Here is a 22,305-nt window from a genome sequence, read left to right on the forward strand (position 1 = left end):
TGAGCAGCTGCCCAGTGCCATACATTAGTATTAAAGCACAGTCAAGGGTTTGGCTTTAATTTTTAAACCCTTCACCATCAGAATCTGTGAGCATAAGATCACATCAGGGTGGATTTTATTCATTGAAAGTCTGTGTGTGATGTTCATTTCCATGTGATTAGCTATTGGCTGCCTAGGATTTAATGTGCTAGACTGCATTAATGCAGAATGTGGATACTGGGTCAATGCATCCTGCCTCCTCCACCCCACCCCACCCCCTAGAACATTTATTTGGCATGCATACATTTCAATATCAGATATACGGACTATCAAAGTTAACAGTCACCACATTAGTTACAGTCAAGGTGAGGCACCTGGCCAGGGCCCTTGTATAGTTATAAAAGGTGACTTAAGACAGTGGCAGCCAGGGTGAAGAGAAGACACTCTGGCTAAAGGTGAATCCCTATATTTGAATGAGACTCAGCAGAGAAATTCTATATAGGTCCCAGGTCATTTGGCATCTTGGTGACCCTAATCAAGTGGATTTGCTAATCTTGTTGATATAGATAGGAAGGCAGCTTTCATCTGTGCCCAGCTCCGAGGAATGAAAATGGGAGGAATGCCTTATCACCCTTCAGGGTGGGTATCAAAGAGAAATGCCATACAGAGAGATAAAGCAACATCAAACGCAGGAACTTCGCCAGGTCCTGCATGAAGGCCTGACCCCAGCCTGAACTTTCCCAGGTCTGCTTCCAAAAGCCCTGAGCTGGGAAGCCAGAGTAGATGCATATAGTGCCCTAGATAAGCCAGAAACCTATGATGGAAGGCCTCAAAGCCTTGCCTGGGGAACTAGCTTTCTAAGTGTAGAATGTTTGCTGCCCCCACCTTTGCCCTCCCAGTTCTGAACAGACAGGCTTTTTTAGCTATTCCTGGGTAGAGGAATTCTCAAGCCTTCAACTGGACTGAAAGGCCTAGGCTATTTGAGTTGAGTAGGTTGAAATCTTCTGCTATGATGCTTCCCCATGAAGCATTAACTTTTCATTTAAATGCTGTCACCTTTATTTTATCCTGCTCTGTAGAACTGGAAAGATGGCTAGTTCCCGTGGACATTCGGTATACAGATAGGTCAAAGTTCCAACTGAGGCCCAAGCAAGGTGCCTGATGGGTCCCTTTGCACTTAGTTCTCAGAGAGACAGGAGATTCCTAACAGAAAGGCTGACATGGTCTTCCTTTTATGAATACAGATAGATACACATCATGGTGTGTCAGCAATCATTAGCCTCCAGCTACTGCCACATCCAGAGTTCTGTGCTCCATCTTTAGGTGTGGGGGATGGGAGTTCCATGGGAAAGTTCATGGTTCTTTGATGGTGCTAAAACATCGTTCCACTGATAGAGGGGAACAATGCCCATTGCTAAAATGCACCCAAACCAACTGCCACCTTTTTCTTCTTCTCAGTCAAGAACAGTCTTTGTATGAAGGTGTTCATGTGTGAGATGGCAAAGGCGAGTCCCAAGTGTTTCTCGTGTAAGATGTTTGACTCTATGGCATGGTCCTGAGGGTGACATGCTTGGTGTGGGGCTCTTACTTATGTGCCTAAGTGTTTTCTGAGTAGAATTAGCAAGAATGAGTCATGAACGAAACCACGGGCAAACCAAAGGCCAATGACTACTTATTATAGGACACACTCAGACCAATTGCCCACCATGGAAAACAAATAATAGATAGGTAGATTAGGTAGACAGACAGACAGACAGACAGACAGACAGACAGATAGATAGATAGATAGAAAGAAAGAACAGGGGGGTAGTACTAGGACAGAAGATTAGCAGAGCCCATATGCCACCACCACTTCCCTACTGGGAGAGGCCACCATACTTGGCTTGGTTAGCACTTCTGCCCTGAGCTTGCCATTGTTGATCAGCCTCTTCACCGCAGGAGAGCAGCAGGAAGAGACAGAAAGCAGATGCCCTTTCAGTGTTGCGACTTATGCCAAAATTAGATTTAAAAATAGCCCAGTGACCATGCCTGGTTGCAAATGTTCCTTGCTCAGGAATTTGGGAAATCAACTAATTAAGACCTAGGCAGCTCCATACACTGCCTCTGATGCTGCCAGCTGATGGTGCTAATACCAAGCTGTTAATCACAAAACAGGAAAAAAAAGACCCCACCTCCGACAGCTGCTCACCACCCCCACCCCACCTTCACCCCCCCCCCCCGTACAGTTCATCTCCACGGGCTCATTTTGTTCTCAAGTGTATGACTTTTGGTTTAAATGGAAATTCTGAAAAACATTTTTAACCACTTTGATTCTGGAAAATTTTTATCTTTGACACTTCACTATTATGTATTCCCCATATCCAATAATTCTTCAAATTCCCCCAGAAGAAACAAAAATTCTCTAAGACATATCTGGGGTATAAAAATCTAGTGCTATTTCAAAAAGGGTGAAGTGGGGTAGGGGAGGGGAGGGAGTAATTTTGGTGGCGGTAGTGGTTTTATTTGTAGCTCCCTCCCCCCTTTTCTTTTCTTTTCTTTTCTTTTCTTTTCTTTTCTTTTCTTTTCTTTTCTTTTCTCTTCTCTTCTCTTCTCTTCTTTTCTTTTCTTTTCTTTTCTTTTCCTTTCTCTCTCTCTCTCTCTCTCTCTCTCTCTCTCTTTCTTTCTTTCTTTTTTTCTTCCTTTTTTTTTAAGAGTCATTCTTAGAGGAAAGCAGTTAGCCTCCCTTCCAGGTTTCCATCCTAGTCCCTGCTACTACTGATCTTGTCTGTATTGATATATTTGCCTGTTCTGGCCCTCTCACGCTACAGTCCTGGGCAGGTGGCGCTTTGGGTGGCCTCTTTTACTTAGTACAATATTTCCAGTCTTCAACTTTGTAGCTGCCTACAGCAGCATTTCCCTTTTTCTCTTGTCAAGCACTAACCTGCATTGTTCAGCCAGACCACGTTTGCAGTGTGTTCATCAGGTTTGGGGTTGGTTTGGGTTTTTGCTGTTGTGGTGGTAGTGGTGGCTTTGGCTACCACAAATAACACTGGGTATAAGATTTTGTGTGCAAGTTATCGTGCAAACAGGTTTTCATTTCCTTTGTGTGTAATATGTTACTAGGGGACAAATTTTTCTTGGGAAAGTTACCCATCCTTCCCAGGGTGTCTAACTTGCAGTAGATTCAGGTCCCACTCTGCTCGCCAGTGCTCCCTATCCTGCCTTCTGGTGCAGCAGTCACAGTGCATGCAGGTGATGTGGTATCTCACCATCCTCTCTCTCTTTGGGCTCCCTTAGTGATTCATGCTGCATGGCATCTTTTCTTGAACTCATATAATGGCCCGGCCATGTCTGTATCTTTTTGCAAGAAATGCCCATTTAACTGCTTACCTATTTTTAGCTGGGATGTTTGTTTTATTACTGGATTGTGTTATTTATATGTTCTGAATCAGATTCTTGATAAGGTAAGTGACTCTTAACTCTTCCATCCCAGCGTCACACACTGCTGTTTCACACTGCTCACAGTGAAGAATGACAAGTTCTTAAACGTTGATAGGAGCCAAGATTTGACTTTGTTGTTGTTGTTGTTGTTGTTGTTGCTATAGGGTTAAGCTGCTGCCCAGTCCTAGGACTCCAGGGTTTCCTTCTGTCTTGTCCTCAGAGTTTCGTAGTTTTACCTCTTACACTTAAAGTCTGTAAGCCAGCTTTAGGTAGTTGGACTTTGTGGAGAGTGTGGTCTGAGATAGAGGGTAGCCAATTATCCCAATGCTGTTTGTTGAAGACTGTTCTTTCTCCCATTGAGTATCCCTGGCATCTTTGCTTTATAAAAGTAAGCAACAATTGATTTATTTCTGGACTCTCAATCATATCCCATTGGTAGAAGTATCTATTCTCACACCAGTACCACACTGTTTTGATTAGTGTAGTTAGCTAAAACGTTTGGTAATCAGAAAGTATGAGTTCTCCAACTTCACTTGAAATATGTGTTTTGACTCTCATGAGGCCCTTGCATTTCCACATGAATTTTAAGATCAATTTGTCATGTTTGACAAAAACACATCTTTGGGGGGGATTTTGATAGTTATTACCTTAGATCTGCAAGTCACTCCTCCCATGCTGTTATTAAGTCTTCCAGTGCTGTGGTTGGAACTCCGTGGTAGCCTGCTTGCCTCTCATGCACAAGGCCCCAGATCAAGTCCCAGGATCCAGCCCCTCCCCAAAGTAAAATCTTTCTGATCCATAAACATAAACATATGACATATTTTAATTTACTTAGATCTTCTCTAATATGTCTCAATAACTTGTTGTAACCTTCAGTATAGAGGACTAACATATCATGTCTTAGATTTATTCTGAAATGTTTTATTGTTCTTGGATGGTACCTACACAGTTTCCTAACTGTTGCTTCCCAGGGCAGCAGAATTTTATAGTTTCCCCTGCATCCTCCAACCTACTGCACTGCTTTCTAGTGGCTCCCTTGGGTTCTTCCTTGGGACTTGCTGTGCATACAGTGTTATTACCATGTATGAATAGAGATAAGCTTACGTTTTTTTTTGTTTTTTTTGGTTTTTTTTTTGCTCCTATGTTTATGTCTTTTATGTATTTATATATTTAGTTGTTTATTTTTGCCTAATTACTTAAGAGCCTCCAATACACAGTTGAGTAGGAAAAGCAAACACAATATGCTTTTTAAAAACCCTTCCCCTAAGGGGAGAATGACTCAGTATTTAGAAGTTAGTTACATCGTTACTAGGAGGTTTTCCAGATCACTGCTGAGGTCTTTCCCTTTCAACTCCTGGTTGAATTTACCAAGGATTTTCTTGTTTCTATTGAGATAATCATGTACATTTTATATGTTATTAATAATGGTGATTACTTTGCACCCCTGAAGTAAGTTACATTGGATCATGGTATATAATGCTTTTTAGATGTTGCTTGACTAGGTTTGCTGAAGTTTTCTGTGTATATTTATCTGTGACATAGCATTGTTACTAACACTATTTATACCAGTATAAGTAGCCATTACCAAGGCAATACATACATCAAAATTTAAACAAAACCATGAAATAGAACTGTATATTTTAGTGCATATCATTTTTGAGACATATCATGTCTTTAAAGTAGTAAATAGTTATTCAAAATATTGTAGTATAATAAAATATTGAGGTATAGTGATACTCCTGACATTAATGTACAATATTATACATACTTATATATTTACAGATATATGTGCAAGAAGATATGTAAGTGACCATATACCAAACCAATAAAGGTGTTTCCATAAGAGAGATAAATGAGATAAAGTATACTTAAGATTGAGCTGTCCCTGAAAGTCCTACCATCTATAATCTCATATAATTTGTATAAACTTAAAAACTAGAAATTGTTTTATGGTAAAAGTGATTTCATCTGTTATGGGTGAGCCCATGTTCTAGCTAGTTACACTGTAAGCTAAGGGGAGTCCTATTCCCTGCCCACTGGCCTGCCCCTCACAGCCTCACAGAACGGTCTATACAAGTAGTCAGTGCAGTTAGAACTGTGTCACTTAAAATGTGATGACTATGCAGAGCAGCAGCACAGGCTCTGTATCCATGCAGTGGTTAGTCCTCGATGTCCACTTGCTTGGATTAAGAACAGCTTAGAAGAGAGCAGAATGCAACATGGAACATTCATGGGGGCTCCTCTCTAACATCTGGACTGATAGATTCAAGGATTCATAATGTGGTGGCACTAATTGGAGGTGTTAAAAGAAAAAAAAAGGGGTCTCGGGGTATGTCCTTGTGGCTGTATCTTTTTTGTTTGCTTTGCAGTTTTCGGGAACAAGGTTGCACTATGTAGGGTTGGGCTGGCCTGGAACTCACTCTGTAGACCAGGCTAACCTTGGACTCATAGAGATCTGCCTGCCTCTGCCTCTGCCTCTGCCTCTGCCTCTGCCTCTGCCTCTGCCTCTGCCTCTGCCTCTGCCTCTGCCTCTGCCGACAGAGGCACACATTAAAGGTGTGTTCCACTACATCCAACCTGGGCCTACTATGGTTATATTATATTATATTATATTATATTATAGTTATAACATATTATATATATATATATATTAAATAAAAATACATTCATTTCATTGTATAATTCACAAACTGAAATGCAGAATAGTATATCTATTCCTGTTGTAATCAAAAAAGAAAAAAAGGGTGGGGGTAGTATTTAGCATCCATAAGAATCTTTTCAATTGAAAAGACATTTGCTATGGAATAGATTACTATCACTTGTGATGCAGTGAGAGTCTTTATGTCCTAAAGATTTAATAGCTCTCATCATAACAAGTTAAAGAAGATAACCCATTGTTTTTGTGTATCTGTTAAAATTGTGGTATTATTTTCTCCCCAACAATAACAGACCTCAGAGCAATTAAACAGAATCAGAATCTCCATGGCTTAATCCAGCTGTTTTCAACCTTCCTGATGCTGTCCCTTTAATCCAATTCCTTGTGTTGTGGGGACCCCCAACCATAAGATTATTTCATTGCCATTTTATAACTGTAATTCTGCTACTATTATGAATTACAATGTAATGTAAATATTTTTGGAGAGAGAGGTTTGCCAAAGAGGCCGTGACCCACAAGTTGAGAACCACTGATTTAGTTGCTGTGTAAATCTGCATTTTGCAAAATGATATTCTTGTTACCTCATAAACATACCGTTGCCTTTTACATAAACATTTGTGCACATCATGGCTGCATTTTAAATTCTCCTTGAACACTGAAAGCATGTATAGCATCAGATTAACAGAAAGCACGTGTGTTTAAATGCACGAGACATGTTGAAAATTAAAGCATTGAAATATTTTTAGTGTGATGTGATATAAGTTAATTTTAGTTTTTAGCTTGATTAGGTTGTTTCAATGATTGAGCACCATTTTAAAAATAAAATGGCATCTATCTTGGGAGAAATCAAGATGTAAATAATTCCTCCAGATAGTTTCTGGCCTTCCTGTAGCTGGGCCTGGAAATCTCTGTTTTTACGTGACCACGTTGAGACGTACAGCACCCTCCCAGAGGCTAGGTAAATGCATGATACCTTTGTCTGGAACCCAAACATGGGTGTAAATGGTTACCAGTCTGCACCTCAGAATCCCAGACCACATTGGATCACTTAGTGACATTACGCGCCATTCCCTGACTGGATCTCTGATGGTGTCTAGGCATTTCCACTCTGAAGGGTCACTTACTACCCTCGTCCAGCTCCGTGAGCAGACAGAGCAGGCAGAGCTCTCCCTCTACATGGCAGTAGTCAAGGAAGCAGGCAAAAGTATAGGCTGTAAAAGCCACAGAAGCCAGTCACCAGGGCAGCGGAGGCAGGAGGTGGTGCGGAGCAAGGGAAGGGCATGGTTTCATTGTAAGATGACTCCCTCTGCTTTTGTTATGATCCTGTGGACATTCAGGGGAAAGGTAAGCTTAGACAGAGCATGAAGGAACTTTCCAGCAAAGGAGTGAGACCAGAGCGTTCCTTATGATGGGGTCCAGGCAGCTGCAGCAGTGTGCTGCTGGCTGGGAGGCACAAACAAAAGGAACTTAGGTTCTTGCCCTGGATAAGTGCATGGGCAGGGTTGGTCTGTTCTTCTCCTCTGGCTTTTGGTGGTGTGCATTCTAGTGTTCCTTACCTTGTGCAAGATTCAGCTATCTCCACTGTCATGTGCTCATGGCCTGTGGCATACCTGTGTACAAATCTTTCCTCCTTACAAGCTATTTTAAGCCAAAATGGCTCAGCAGAGAAGGGAGCTTGCCACCAAGGCTAATGACCTGAGTTGATCCCTCAAAGCCACATGGTGGAAAGAGAGGATTGAGTTTCCCAAGGGTCCCCTCGACATCCACACATGCAGCGTGACATGTGTATCCCACACACAATAAACGAGTAAATCTAATTTTTTAACAAAAAGGTGTTCAAACTAAGATCCTGCTGAATTTGATATGACTTCACCTTAGCTAAATATGTGTCCTATTTCCAAATAAGGTCATACTCTAACACACACAAACACCCGCATATCTCTATAGGTTTGGATTTTTATCCTGACTAGTGCACATTGCCCTCTGTAGAGGGCCTGGGTTTGAGGGTTTCAAAATACATGTTCAAGAGAGGGGATTGCAACACAACATAGAATACTTACCAGTGGAACAGCCAAGACACTGAATGGTCTTAGAAGATAGAGCTCCACGTGAGTTGGTGCTCAATTTCTCAAGCTGTATCAGCATGCAGTCTCTGAACTCACCACAGGGGGCATAGTTGGGCAGTTTAAATGGGGATTCCATGTGGGCCTCTGATCCCAGACGGCGGTGTGCTTCATCTGTATGTCATATGTCACCACAGGTTATATCGAAGCGGTTGTCATTCCGGTTGGAGCTCGGCGGATCCGTGTGGTGGAAGACAAACCTGCTCACAGCTTCCTGGGTAAAACAAAACTCATTCAATCAAAGTTCTGCCCTCTGAGTTGATTCTTACGACTTACGGAGGCTTGTGGCTCCGACATTAAATCTTTCTTCCAGTTTTATATATGTGTGTGTGTGTGTGTGTGTGTGTGTGTATACATACACATACATATACATACATATATATATGGAGTGCATATATATATATATATATATGTGTATGTGTATATATATATATATGTGTGTGTGTGTGTGTGTGTGTGTGTGTGTGTGTATACCTGTACTCCCTATATACCGTCTCCCAGGTATAACCCTGGTGTTATAACTGCACGTTCATTAGAAAATCATATGTACCCAAAATGGACCAGACAGCACTTTTCACAGGAAGATCCAAGCTATGTTATGGGGGAGAATCCAGTTAGAATCATCACTTTTGGACAGGATGGAAAATAAAAATGTGGACAAATCCATGAGACACTGGGGATGTGTCCCTCCTGCAGAACCCAGGCAGTTATCCCAGGCAGCAGAGACCCATAGGCCACCCTTCAGTGAGCCCCTGCAGGCTGCCAAGGGCGCTGGACATGTTTCTTGCTGCAGAGAGAACAGTGGTCCTAAGCTGAGTGGGACACAGAACAGCACTGGCCCTAGCCAAGCCCTGGGGACCTAACTTCATAGTGACTGGCGAGCTGACTTCAAGCACAAACACTTACATAGCTCTAAAGGGTTGAATTGGATCCTGACTGGTGCTCTTTGCCCTCTGTAGAGGGACATATTCACTGAAACTCCTCCTAGCTAAAGGAGGTCCTCTGAGTGAATGATTCCAGTCTTGCTGTTAACCACCCAGCAAAGATCAGCCTGGTCCTTGAGCATCAGGAAGTAGGAGCACTGCACTGAACTCCTGAGTATTGTTTCCGCAGGCTTCAGGAGGAGAACACTCATTTCAGTTTCAAGGGCTGCTCTTTTCTTGGTTCAGTGGGACAGAGATGTTGTTACCCATATCCTTTGGTAAGCCAGAATCCCATGGTCCTTGTTCAGGTTAAGCTAGACATGGCTGATCTCTTCAGGGGCCCCTATCTCAGCCTCTGTCATGAGGTGTCCAGGGAGTGGGGGAGAGGCATAATTGCCAAGTGTTCAGGGTGAACCAGAATCACCCACGAAACCTTTTTATTTGAACTTTCAACACTGACAGAAAAAAAGAAATTGTGTCTTTGACCATGTTCCTACCATTTTAGGTTACACAAAAGTATCCATGCCATTCTTAGAAATGGTCACAGCTTGACTTAGCTCTGCTGAAACAGGCACAAAACTCATCTCTAGCAGGTGCATGTTAATCAAGACCACAGCACCATTACATAGAGCCTAAGATGATGACGATGGTGCTATTATAGAGCCTTCGGTAGCAGTGCTGTCCTTTCCATGGAGAAGACATTCCCAGGTATACTGCCCATCTGTCCCTGAAAGAGGCAAGGGTGTCCCAGCCCAGCCTACCAAGCTGGACCACCACATAGAACAGTGTTTATGAATGCTGCCTAAAACAAGCCTTATACTGCTTGGGGCAACTTTCTCAGAGTGGCAGTCCTCTGCTAAATTCCCAGAGATCCTGCCCCTTTCCACTTACATGAGAAAATGAGTCAACGTCTGCAGTGTTGACATCATTAGTCTTGTCTCTTAGTGTCACCTGCAAATTTACCTTCCCTGGCTGATGCTCTGAGAATGAATCCTTCTGCCGGGGAAGCATGTTTCTTTCCCAAGGGCACAGCATTGAGACTCCACAAGAGATCAAAGTCAGCTTTCACCATCACCTCACAAAATGATGAGCCCAGTAGTCTAAGAGCTCACCAAGCTCTAAGTGCACCATGCCAGTTCTTCCATAAAGCAGCAAAGTCCATCCTTGGATTCCCAAGATGCCCCAACAGCCATCTTCCCTGACCCATCTCCATGAGTCTGGGAGAAGTAATGAAGCCACCTCCATTTCTGCTCTTCTGCGGAGTGTAAGCATGGCAGAGGATGGAGCCAGAGTTAACAAATCCTAGGATATAAAGGAACTCGTCAATGAGACCCACATGATGGCTTGCTGTCACAGTTGGCCCTGACAGCTCTACCGTGGAGGCCTAGAGGCCCCATGTACAAAGGGAAGTAGTAACATCCACATTTGTGGTTCCCAGTCACTGGGCAGTGCAGCGCTTTAGAGACCTGAACACCCCAGTCCGCCACAGAGCATCACTCTGCTGGATTTGCAGATAGCAAGCAAAAGCCCCAGGGGGGCTTCCTTTCATGCCCAGCTCTGCACTCCACCTGAATCCATTTCAGTCTGGAGCCTCTCAGAATCTCCAGTGGAGTCTAATCAGGACCATCGGTCGACTGATGGAGATGACATTTCATTGTGTGTGACTGCCAGTCTGTATCCCAAGAGGATTGGCTTAAATGCCTGAATGACTTAGCTCCCCAGGAGCAGTGCCATGCCTCCGTGGGAGCTTGGAACCAGCTTTGGTCCCCTTATCTTACCCCAAATTCATAACCCAGTCATTCCAGCCCTGGCACACAGACAGGAGCAAGCCTGAAGGTGGTCCACGCTCCCTGGCTATGTTTCTAGAGTCAGCTCCAGCAGGCCGTGTTTCCACTCAGGGCTGGGTGCTTGGAAAGTCAACCCAGTTTCATTCTGAATTACTCTCACATTCGCTGGGAGCAGTTCCTGAAGAATTTCACCCCCGCCTACCTTCAGCCCACGCTGGCTGGCTTTCTGCTCAAAACCACCTGGAACAGGAAATGCCTCCAGTTTGTATCCATGGCTAAGAACAGAGCTGGCTGAACTCCTAGTGGAAATAAAAAAAAAAAAAAATTAAAAAAAAAGAAAGAAAAAAGAATCTGACACAGTGCCAGGAATAGAAGTGGGTTGACTGTGGGTCAAGTCTTCCAGTTGACTCCTGATGGGGAAGAACCGAAATGAACCCTCTGGCTTTCTGCGCCCCTCTGAGCCAGCAGAGAACAAGTAGGCAGGGAGGGAGAGCCTGCCCTTGCACGGCCACTGCTGACAAGGAGTGCCCCTTCTTGCTCTGTGGAACACCCACTTGCTATCTTCTCCGAGAGTACCTATAAGTCCCAAAATGGTGGGCAAACATCCACCTAGAAAAGGGCCCGAGCTGAGAATGGTTGGCTGTTCAGCATGTGGCATTATGCTGTGGGCTATGCAGAGATCTTGTCCTGTCACAGTGATCAAATTCTTTGTTCCTGTGGTACCCTGCAAAAAAGTCAGTCCCAACTATTCAACTATTGAAAGCATGTAAGTAAAATCCACAAAGCATGCTTTCCCCTCCAACCCCCACCCCTCTGGATCCTGGTTTAAAACATGCAGCCTCTGGCGCAGGCAGACGCAGCTTGAGAAATCTCCTCCACAAACCAGCACATTAGACCCTGCAGAAGGACTCAAACCACTGGCAGAATCCCGTCCTCTCTGCTTCGAACTGTTACTTGCCTGTAAATCAAAGTATGTGGGATCCTTTGGATGATGTTGCTGAGTCTTCTCTGAGTCCCCAAATCCTAGTGTTACCTGCAGACTGGTTGGTCTTGACATGCTTACAGACTAAGAGGGTTGGATGCCTGAGAGCTGAGCGGACAGCAGCTTCATTAAGAATATGGGCATGTCACATACATCGGCCTCAGGACACACTCCCTCACAGAGGAGCTACCACAAACCCTGCTTGGACCCACTCCCAGAAGTCAGGAGTCAAGTCAACCTAAGGGGACAAGAGTGACAACCCCGTGAAGTCACTGAATCACTAGGCTCCACCAGGAAGCTACCTGTTCACTGTCAGAAATGACCTTGATGTCCTAACACTGACCCAACACTGACCTCTCGCCCTTTGGAAAGGAATGTCAAGTGCTAAATTCTGCTTGTTCATTTTCTACATGGAATATGGAAACTTAGAAATTTTGTGTCCTGCTAGGTAACTCCCACCCAAGTAAGAAACGTTAAAAGCCATGCCCACACCTCAGGAAGCTCTTGCTTCAAATTCTTCCTGAACTGAGAAATCATGGCATATATATATATATATATATATATGTATGTATGTATGTATGTATGTATGTATATATACATACACGCGCGCGCGTGTGTGTGCACTACTATCCTGAGGACCCTGCTCAGATGAGCAGAGGGGCTCAGCAGCCAGGCCTCCACCGCCATCCTGACCACTACAGCTGCCGCTTCTACCCTGGCTCCCCTGGGATGGAGCAGCTGACGATAGTAACGATCCCCCAACCCTAAGCTTGGCTTTTCTCTTCTCTAGATGTACTTTCTCAGACCTCACCTCCCAGATGTTGGCCTATGGGTGTGGGCCAGGGTGATTTTGAGATCGTAATTTATAAGTCACTCAAAGCATCTTAGAAAAGGGGCCAGAGGCAGGTACACACAACACTGATGAGTGAGAGCCACCTGTGCAGGGGGTTGTTGGAGCAAAGCAGGATGGGAAAAGCAGCCTGGGAGTGTACACCAGGCCCGTTGCATGTCAGCGCTATGGAGCTCCTGTTGCTGAAGAACTCAGGTGACCCCGAGGAACTCATAAGAGCAGTTTTCTTCCTCCATCTGCCCTGTCCTTGCCATGACTAGTGTTTCTACAAGCTGGCCTCCTAAAGACTCAGTGACAATAAATCCAGTCCTTAGTCACTGGGCTTTTGGGCTTCAACTTCAGGTCCTGCTGAATTTAGGAGTCTCGAATGATGTGGCAGGAAACACTCTCGGAGGCTCTTTTCCATGTGGTGACAGATCAGGTTTACGTCTTTGGACAACACCTAGGAAGAAAGGCACTTCTCTCTGAGGTGAAAGGCAACCAAAGCCCAGAACTGGACATAGTCCCATATGACTAGAGGGGAAATATACTCTCGAGGGAAGCTCAGGAGACTGGGAGATGGGGGGACACTCCTTGAAGATGAAGAATCAGGATAAACAGCAAGTATACTAGGCAGTCAAGATGGCCACCTTGCAAGAAAGGCCAAGGCCCTGACCTCTGACTCCCAGCCCTCGCCTTGAGCTGGGAAGGGAGGCTGGTGAGTGAATGCAGAGTGAATGGGAGTTCCTGAGGAGAAGGGAAAACTGCCACCCAGATTCTCTCATCTGAGTGTGGCACATGGGTTCCAGCAGGGGCCCAGGCGTGGCTCTGGGTTGCACATGGAGAAGTTTTGTTCATCTCACTAGTTCCTGCTCACCAATGGCTATAAGTGCTCCAGAGTCCTCTACCATAGCCACAATGACAGTCAGCTTCCACCTCCTTTCTGTGACTTCACTCCATCTCTCACCCCGTTTCCCTAGCCAGACCTGTGGGAAAAGATAGCTGTCATCTTTACTGGCTCCCTTACCTTCCTGCCACAGGAGCTCTAATTGATACTGTGGCCTCCGTGGGTCTCAGTCCCCCAACCCTAAGCTTGGCTTTTCTCTTCTCTGGATGTACTTTCTCAGACCTCACTTCCCAGATGTTGGCCTCTGGGTGTGGGCCAGGGTGATTTTAAGATCAGGGCCCCACCTCCAGGTCTGCCACATGCTCCCAGAAGCAGCTTCCTTTCCCGGGTACCATAGCTAAATGTATAGGGTCTTTTTTCCCCCAAAGCATCTCCAGTTGCCTGTCTGTATCACCATCACTTACACACCCAAGACAGGAATATGCCTCTATCACAGAGCATGTGACAGCTGTGTCATGTCGCTTTGTGGTCTGTTCTTCTCCAATCTTTGAGTTCCCTGAGACCAGGAGCAGCCTGCCTCTTCCCCTGGGTGGCTGCACAGTTGAAATGCCCCGAGCTCACTCGCCCACTGCATTTGCTGGGTCTGTAGCATCCCACAGACCAGGGAGCTGAGGCTGGGCCTGATCTATATTCTGCAGTTATCTGTCCGAGAAGACCTCAACTTCAGGCTTCTAACCCAACATGGCTGACAGATTCGGCTGCCAGGGACCCTTTTGAGTCACCAAAACTGATTGTCAATGGGTTGTTTAGTTGCTAGTCTCAGCAGGCAGGAATGGCTAGAACACAAAATGGTCTCTGAATGTTCTGACTGTAAACTGGGGCCCCACAGTGACATGGAGAAACCTGGGCTCTGGTTGTATACCAACAGCCCATAAGGTTTCATTTTGGTTAGCCACCTTAAGAGTTTCTGTCACCTCTGGTCATCTGCCACCTACTAAGTGCCAAAGTAGATCCTGTTATTATTTCTTTGTCTGTTTTAAATATTTTTATTTTGTTTTTTTTTTAATTATATATGCAAGCATATGCATATGGGTGCAAGGACACTTGGAGATCAGAAGTATTGGTTCCCCTGGAGCTGGAGTTAGAGGCCATTGTGAGCTGCCCAATGTGGCTGCTGGGAATCAAACTTGAGTCCTCTGGAAGAACAGTGCATTCTCTTAACCGTTGAGCCATCTCTCTAGCCCTGTTTTTCAGTCAGTCTGTCTGTTTTTAATATAGTGATTTTTCTCTTAAACAGCAACAATAACAAAAGTCAAGGGCATCAGAACTCTACTGTAGAGGGTTCTCCTTAGCAAGAAGTCCATGGGACCTCAGCCTGTGCTGCAGGAGGCACACGTGCAGGAATACTCAACCACACAACCCCTTCTATCAGCTTTGTGCCAGAGCTGTGAGTTTGAGAGTGTGGGGCCTTGATTTCCCAGAGCTCAGGCCCTTACCCCATCCTGGCAGCTGCAAAGTATTGTCACCACATCTGTGAGTAGCCAGGGTTCTCACATGTAAATGAATAACAGAATAACATCACTTCCTAAAGGAACGTCAGCTTTCCCAGCGTGGGGGTGTCAGATCCTTGGGGGATACTGGAGTTACATTGCCCTTCCAAAGGCCCAGGGAAGTAACAGTAAAGCAGATGGTTGCTTACATTTTTCTTCATGGCTATGTGATGCTCCAAATCATGTATGTGCCCCACATTTCCCGTATCTCCTCAGCTATCAGCTGGCCCTGAGGCTGACTCGGGCCTTACCCGTTATGAGCAGTGCTATAGGGCATCTCTAGGTGTGCTGATTTCATTTCCTGGGGATATTTACCACAAGTGGGGGAGCCAGATCCTGCACTGGGTCTATACTTCTCCTATGAATTTCTCCATAACACCAAGGAAATGTACAGTCCTACCCACAATGTGCGTGATCTTCTTCTTGTCTTTGCCAATTCATGAGAATGTCCTGACTAAGGCGAGATGGGTCACATTTCCCCAGTGACTTGTGATATTGAGGAGTTTGGATTTGAGGGGTTGGTTTGTTTTGGCTTACTTGTTTGATTGATTTCTTTTTTTATTCATTTTTAAAAAATATTTGTAAGCCATTTGCATCTCATTTTTAGAGAAATGTCAAGCTGGGCAGAGTAGTTAAGGCCACCCTGGGCTACCTTGCCTCAAATGGGGGCCAAGCAGGCCGGAGAGATAGTGTAGCGCTTAAGACAATGTATTCCTCTTATAGAGGACACCAGTTCAATTCCTAGCTCCTACACAGAGGCCCACAACTAGTTGTAACTCCATTCCTAGCAATCTGATGCTCTCTTCTGACCTCCGCAGGCACTGCCTACATGTGGTGCACATGAACTCATGCAGGAACATGCACACACATACAGATAAATAGAAATTAAAAGCTAAACAAAGCATTATTTAAGGTGCTGGGGAGATGGCTCAATTGGTACACTGCTTGGCTGGCATGCAGGAATCTCTGGGTTCAATCCCCCAGCACTGTATAAACTGGGCACCTGTAACCCCAGCATTAGGGAGGCCGAATCAGGAAGATAAGGAGTTCAGGGTACCTCAGCTGCTACGTAGGGAGTTTGGACAGAACTAGGCTAGAGATGATAGTGGTCCCTTGGCCCTCTTTGGCCTCTCCTTGGCAGCAATGAGGATGGAACTGTAGGAGACTGTGTGATGTGTAGTAAGTTAGTCACAGAAAGATAAGACCTGTGTGTTCTCTTTCACATGTAGAGTATAGAATATTGATTATCAATATGTGTAGCATGCACTTATTCAGCACTCACACTAAACCCCAAAATAGTACAACTAACAGTTGTAATTATTTTTAATCTCAAATGAGTATATGAGTTTTTCCAAAGCTCCAAGACATAGTCTGTGGCCTTGAATATACCAATGTAAAACTCATTCATCAATCAAGAAGCCATCTACATCCATAGGCTTGGACTGGATCCTGGCATCACCATCCTTGGGCCTCTCCCCAAGTGCCACTATGGGAATCTGTAGTGAGACAGGCAGCTGTGTTGGAGGATGTGCCATCAACCTTCACAGCTATTTCTCCTGTGAACCAGGAGAAATTTGCTCTCCATGAGCCAGCCTCTGTCCTTGGTACCCAGAGAGTACAGTCCTCTCCCTGCAGGTGCCTGCCTGCCCTCACGAAGGCCTCCGACTCAGGCAGGACCCCCAGATTCCCTCCAAGGGCAGGCTAGATAGCCTTAATTTTCCGATAATCAATTTCCTTTCTAGCTCTCAAAGATTCCAGTAAGAGATCCATCAACAGCGACTGGAAGATAGAACTCCCTGGAGAGTTCCAGATTGCAGGTACAACCGTCCGCTACGTGAGGAGAGGCTTGTGGGAGAAGTTCTCAGCCAAGGGACCCACCACAGTGCCGCTGCATCTGATGGTAAGTGCTGGCCCTACCCCTCTGCTGAAGCTAGTGGCTCAACTGGGTTATTCGAGTCTTGTTCTCCGGAACCTGGGTGCCCCTGGAAGTTTGCAAGGCTCCCTGCTGCAGATGCCCTTTTCATTTCTTTCTTTCTTTGTGTGTTGATGCATTTATATGTTCTGTGTGTGTGGCATATGAGCATGCTCTGAAGAGCATGCAAATGTGCATTCTTGTACGCATTTGTACACGTGTGTGTAGATGCCAGAGCTTCAGCTGCCAATGTCTTTTTTAGTGGCTGTCTACATTTATATTTTGAGCCAGGGTCTTCCACTCAACCTGAAGCGCATCGGTCTGGCCAGGCTGGCTGGCCAGTATTAACCCTCATCAGTCCTCACATACAGTACTGATGTGATTACACCCTCGAGATGCTGTGCCTGGCATGGGTACTGAGGATCTAAACTCAGCTCCTTGTGTTTCTGTAGCACGCACATCACTGACTGAGACATCTCCCCAGCCCTTCACCCCCCTCTTGGTATTGTTCCTTCCACCTTGAGGTTCCTCCCCAGAATCTCCTCCTGGCTCCTCACTGGTGGAGCACCTATCTTTTTCAAAAGACGATTCTTCCAAGGCGGGAATTGCAGTCACACCGGTGACAGCCAGGGAGGGACATCTGGTACCCATTAAACAGATGAACATTGACTTAAGATAGGATTTCCAATGTGGTAATAAAACATATGACAAAAAAAGTAGCCTGGGGAAGAAAGGGTTTGTATAGCTTATATACCCAGAGTTGTAGTCACTGAGGGGAGCTAAGGCAAGAATGAAGTCAAGTGGGAGCATGGAGGCAGGAACTGAAGCACAGGCCATGGAGGAGTGCTGCTTACTGTCTTGCTCCTCCAGGCTTGCTCAGCCTGCTTCTAGATAGCACCCAGGATGACCTGCCCTGTAACAGCTCAACCCACATTGGACTGGGCCCTCCCATATCATTCACTAAGAAAATGGCCCCCAGGCCCCATAATATGGAGGCATTGTCTCAACTGAGGTTCCCTCCTCTGAAGCTGACATAAAACTAGCCAGCACAGCTGTGCTCCATGGCTGTTTTTGCATCAGATAGCAGCACACACAGAGCTACCCCATATCTGAGAAGTGCCTTGTAGAAGTGCACTGTGTAAGCAATGTGTGGTCTGTACTACACAGATTGGCCAGATTCAGCTTCCAGGCACTGGGGAATCAGGTAAGCACCGCTTGCTCCCCAGGTGGACCTCAGAAACCTGTATATGGGCTAGGCAGGATGTCAGTGTTGTGTGATTTCCTGAGAACTCCGAGGATGCCACTCAGTCATGGGCTCGGTATCCAAGGCCTCCAGGGAAGTCATGCTATGGTTTCCTTCTCAGGGTCTGAGTGGTCTCAAGGACTATTTATGACAACACCCCATTGTGGCTAATTTTGTGAAGGTGCTGGAGATTGAACACAGGCCTTGTGCATGCCAGATGATACTCAGTTGATTCTGATCTCCTAAAGGACAGGGCTTGTAGCAGTGTGTGCATTTGTTTTCAAAGCACATATCTGAAGCGCCTGCCAGTCTCAGAAGTTCTTCGCCTCCCCCCCCCCGAATCTCCTCCTGCCCCTCACCCCCCCCCCCGCTTATGTGCGCCCCTGGAGATGAGCTAACACTCAGAAGATTCTCTGGCCGCCACCTCCTGTGGGTGTTGAGTGCGGCCTGATGAGGGTGCTGACCCTGTTGTAGTTTCTGCTGAGCTAGAAGTCAGCCAGCTCCTATGTGTGCCATAAACCTTCTGGGGATCTGCCAGCCATTCCGCTATAGATCATTTCTACAAGTAGGATCTCTGGGACCCAGGGACCTGTCCCAGAGCCATTTCTCCAAGATGAGACAGTTTCCCAGTTAAATCCTTTGAAACAACCCCCACAACTATTCTGAGTTCAAAGTAAATATTCAGAAGGGCACAGAGAAGGAGCTAGAGACAAATGAGGTTCATGCGGGAGCATCCGCTGTAAGTACAGGAGTTTGCCTTCTCTAACCAGCACTGAAGTGTGCCTAGGACCCCTCTTCACCAAAAGCTCTTCTAAACAGATGTGTCTTTAGCTCAGAGAAGTGTGTACACAGCCTAGAGCTGTCCGTACTACAACAGAAGTCAGAGAAAACATCTCACCTCCAGCTAGATTTTCAGCCCAAATTTAATATTTAATTGCTTTTTCTCATGAAATGTGCTCTTTATTTCATATCTCTTCAAGGCTCCTTCCCTCTATGTAACAGGCTATGGCCCCCCACACTGGAGTGTGTATATTATGTTCGCACTCGGGCACCCACCGAGTCCTAGAGATTAGCATTTGAAACCAATTAGACTCATGTGTGCCCTTATCGTACACGGCTACAAAATTGGTTTCACATGGAACCTCATTTTGCTGGTCTCATTCCCACACTGAGATAATAAAGATCTCAGTGTAAAGACTAGTTTAGAGCTCTTAGTTTTGGTGGCTTGGGGGTGTTTATTTGTTTTGTTGTTTTGGTTTTTAGCAAGAAGCATTCCCCCAAGTGCACCTCTGTAGGTGTATTGGCTAGGGAAGTATGAACTGGGTCTACTTCTAAGGCCCATACCTCACCATTCTACAATTCTGCCTTGAAGGCCCAGGAAGCCTGAGGACAATGACCTCCTGTCATCTGACACTCTATCCTGGTCTGCCTCAGTCTTCGAAGTGGGCTGTGAACTCTGTCTTTAGTTCCTGTCGGCTCCTTCTCCCAGATCTCTGTGGCTGGAAATGCACTTGCTAGCTGCTTAGACTCAAGGACATTCACTGTCTACAGCCGGGTCTGTCTCCCACGGAGAAGCCTGCTTTGCCTCACATGTCTATGTTGTGTATAAAGCCAGTGGGGCACCGGTGGTTTTACAAGGCTTGCCATGATTTGCCCAGGCAAAGCACAGACCCCTTCCATTCTGAACCCTCACGGGGATCTCAGATGCATGGTCCCCAAATTGTAGCGTGGCTCCCACAAGCGCGGCTCAGGTACATCTCTGCTCCTATGTCTACCCTTAGTGTCAGCCATGAGCCAGGCCCCTGCCTTCCAACAGACACAGACACCACTCAGGCTCCATGGCAATACCAAGATGCAGATATCCTCAGCATCCCCAAAACAGGTTCCTCCCAGACCCCTCTGATTCCTTCCTCTTGAGTTTACTTACTGTAATGTGGCAATGATGGGTGATGGGAGACACCATCTGGAGGGCAGAGCTTGTCTTTCTTGGTGTTTCTATTACTGTGAAAAGCACCAGGAGCTGGAGAGATGGCTCAGTGGTTAAGAGCACTGGCTGCTCTTCAATTCCCAGCAATCACATGGAGGCTCACAACCATCTGTAACGGGATCCAGTGCCCTCTTCTGGTGTGTCTGAAGAGAGTGACAGTGTACTCATAGACATAAAAATTTTTAAAAATTTTTGAAAAAGAAAAAGAAAGTGACTGCCGGGCAGTGGTGGCACACGCCTTTAATTCCAGTTTTGGGGGCAGAGGCAGGCAGATCTCTGAGTTCAAGGCCTGCCTGGTCTACAGAGTGAGTTCCAGGACAGCCAGGGCTACACAGAGAAACTCTGTCTTGGGAAAGGAGCGAAAGAAAAAGAAAGAAAGAAAGAAAGAAAGAAAGAAAGAAAGAAAGAAAGAAAGGAGGAAGGAAGGAAGGAAGGAAGGAACGAAGGAAGGAGAGAGAGAGAGAGAGAGAGAGAGAGAGAAAGGAAGGAAGGAAGAAAGGAAGGAAAGAGAAAGGAGGGAGGGGAGAGAGAGAGAGAGAGATGCCATGAGCAAAAGCAGCTAGGGAAGATGTGTTTATTTCATCTTGCACTCCCTTATCTGCCATTGAGAGAACTTAAGCAAGTCAGGAACCAGGACACAGGAACTGAAGCAGAAGCCATGGAGGAACACTGCTTACTGGCTACTGGCTTGCCCCCTTACACAACCTATCTTCTTATAGTCCAAAGAGAAGACCCTCCCAGAACAGTTGTCAATCAAGAAAGCGCTGCCACGGGCTTGCTGATAGGCCAATCGGCTGTGGGCATTTTCTCTCTTGAGGTGTCCTCTCTCAGATGGCTCTCGCTTATGTCAAGTCGACATAAACTAGCCAGCACAGTGCTTAGGCTCAAAGATATAGTTTAGCCCCACTCTCCGATCTCTTTCTAGGAAGAAGCACTACGTGTGTATTTCTCATCTGTAAGCTCAGCCTTGTTGATGGGAATTCAGACCCTGCTTCATGATGCAGAAAAATGCTACAAACAGCCATGCAGCTCATCATCCCCAGCTCCCTCATGTTAACCAGTCCTCTGTGGGATAGGAAAGAAAGAGCGAAGCTCACTAATGATTAGAAAGAGTGTGCTCACCCCAGACAAGTCCCCGAGGAACCTGAGGCTGAGATAAAGGGACAGCCCTAACTTTAACCTGCCTTGACCTTCAGAAAAGAGCAAGCTGGTGGAGGAGCAGCCACAGGTAGCTCAGAGAACACATGCAGCAATCTGTGGTCGCTCGCTCCATCTCAGCAAAGGCCTTCCTTCCTTCCTTTCCCATGGCTCCAGGTGCTGTTATTTCATGACCAGAATTACGGAATTCATTATGAGTACACCATACCTGTAAACCAGAGTTCAGAAAACCAGAGTGAGCCCGCCAAGCCACAAGATGCTCTGTTCCTCTGGACCCACAGCGGCTGGGAAGGGTGCAGTGTGCAGTGTGGAGGAGGTAAGGTGGGGGTGGGGGAGGCGAGGGAGCAGCTGGGCTCAAGAAATCCTGAGTTCAGGGCCCTCTGCACCAGTCCACCCAGCAAGGAAATAGAGAATCTGTGCTTCCATAGGGACTTAAGCCCTGAAGATCTCAGCAGAGCATGTGGCCAAGCCATCCCAGCTCCCACAGGTGTGTTAGCAGGCGCACTTCACTCCTTGGCCTAGGGTAGAGATTTGCCAATTATGTGACTATATGGTAGTTATGAAAAATGTCCCGGGAATAATTGAAATACTCTTCCATCTTGGTGGAATGGCAGCAGATGAAGGCCTCACCCATACCCACATACCCTGTCATCTGTGCCTCAGCCACCGTCTCCAGGGTGCAAAGAGAAGTAAGAGTCCTCTGGACCAAGCAGAGCACTCTATGTCCTCCCCTCTTCCTCACCTCTAAATGTGATGTCTGCCCCCACACCCCCACTGTGAAGACTACAGGTGAGCTAAAGAGACTGCCACTCCACAAGAATCTACATCATCAAGGGCAGTGTGTTTGCTAGTAGGGCATTAAGGAGGAGCACTAGGAAGCCACTTCTGTAAAGAATTTCCCACTCAGGC

The 22,305-nt window shown here is 46.0% G+C and overlaps 1 protein-coding gene across 6 annotated transcripts in view; it reads left to right on the top strand.

Moving 5' to 3' along the window:
• Positions 1-22,305, top strand: part of Adamts17 (a disintegrin-like and metallopeptidase (reprolysin type) with thrombospondin type 1 motif, 17) — a 313,473-nt gene that overhangs the window by 214,052 nt on the left and 77,116 nt on the right. For all 6 annotated transcript variants that reach the window (XM_030242472.1, XM_006540842.4, XM_006540843.4 and 3 more), the window contains 3 exons: positions 8,316-8,396; positions 16,839-16,996; positions 21,553-21,712. In XM_030242472.1, coding sequence (XP_030098332.1) covers positions 8,316-8,396; positions 16,839-16,996; positions 21,553-21,712 — 399 coding nt within the window. The remainder of the gene's footprint in view (positions 1-8,315; positions 8,397-16,838; positions 16,997-21,552; positions 21,713-22,305) is intronic.

This window comes from Mus musculus, chromosome 7 (assembly GCF_000001635.26).
Source record: "Mus musculus strain C57BL/6J chromosome 7, GRCm38.p6 C57BL/6J".
NCBI lineage: Eukaryota > Metazoa > Chordata > Mammalia > Rodentia > Muridae > Mus > Mus musculus.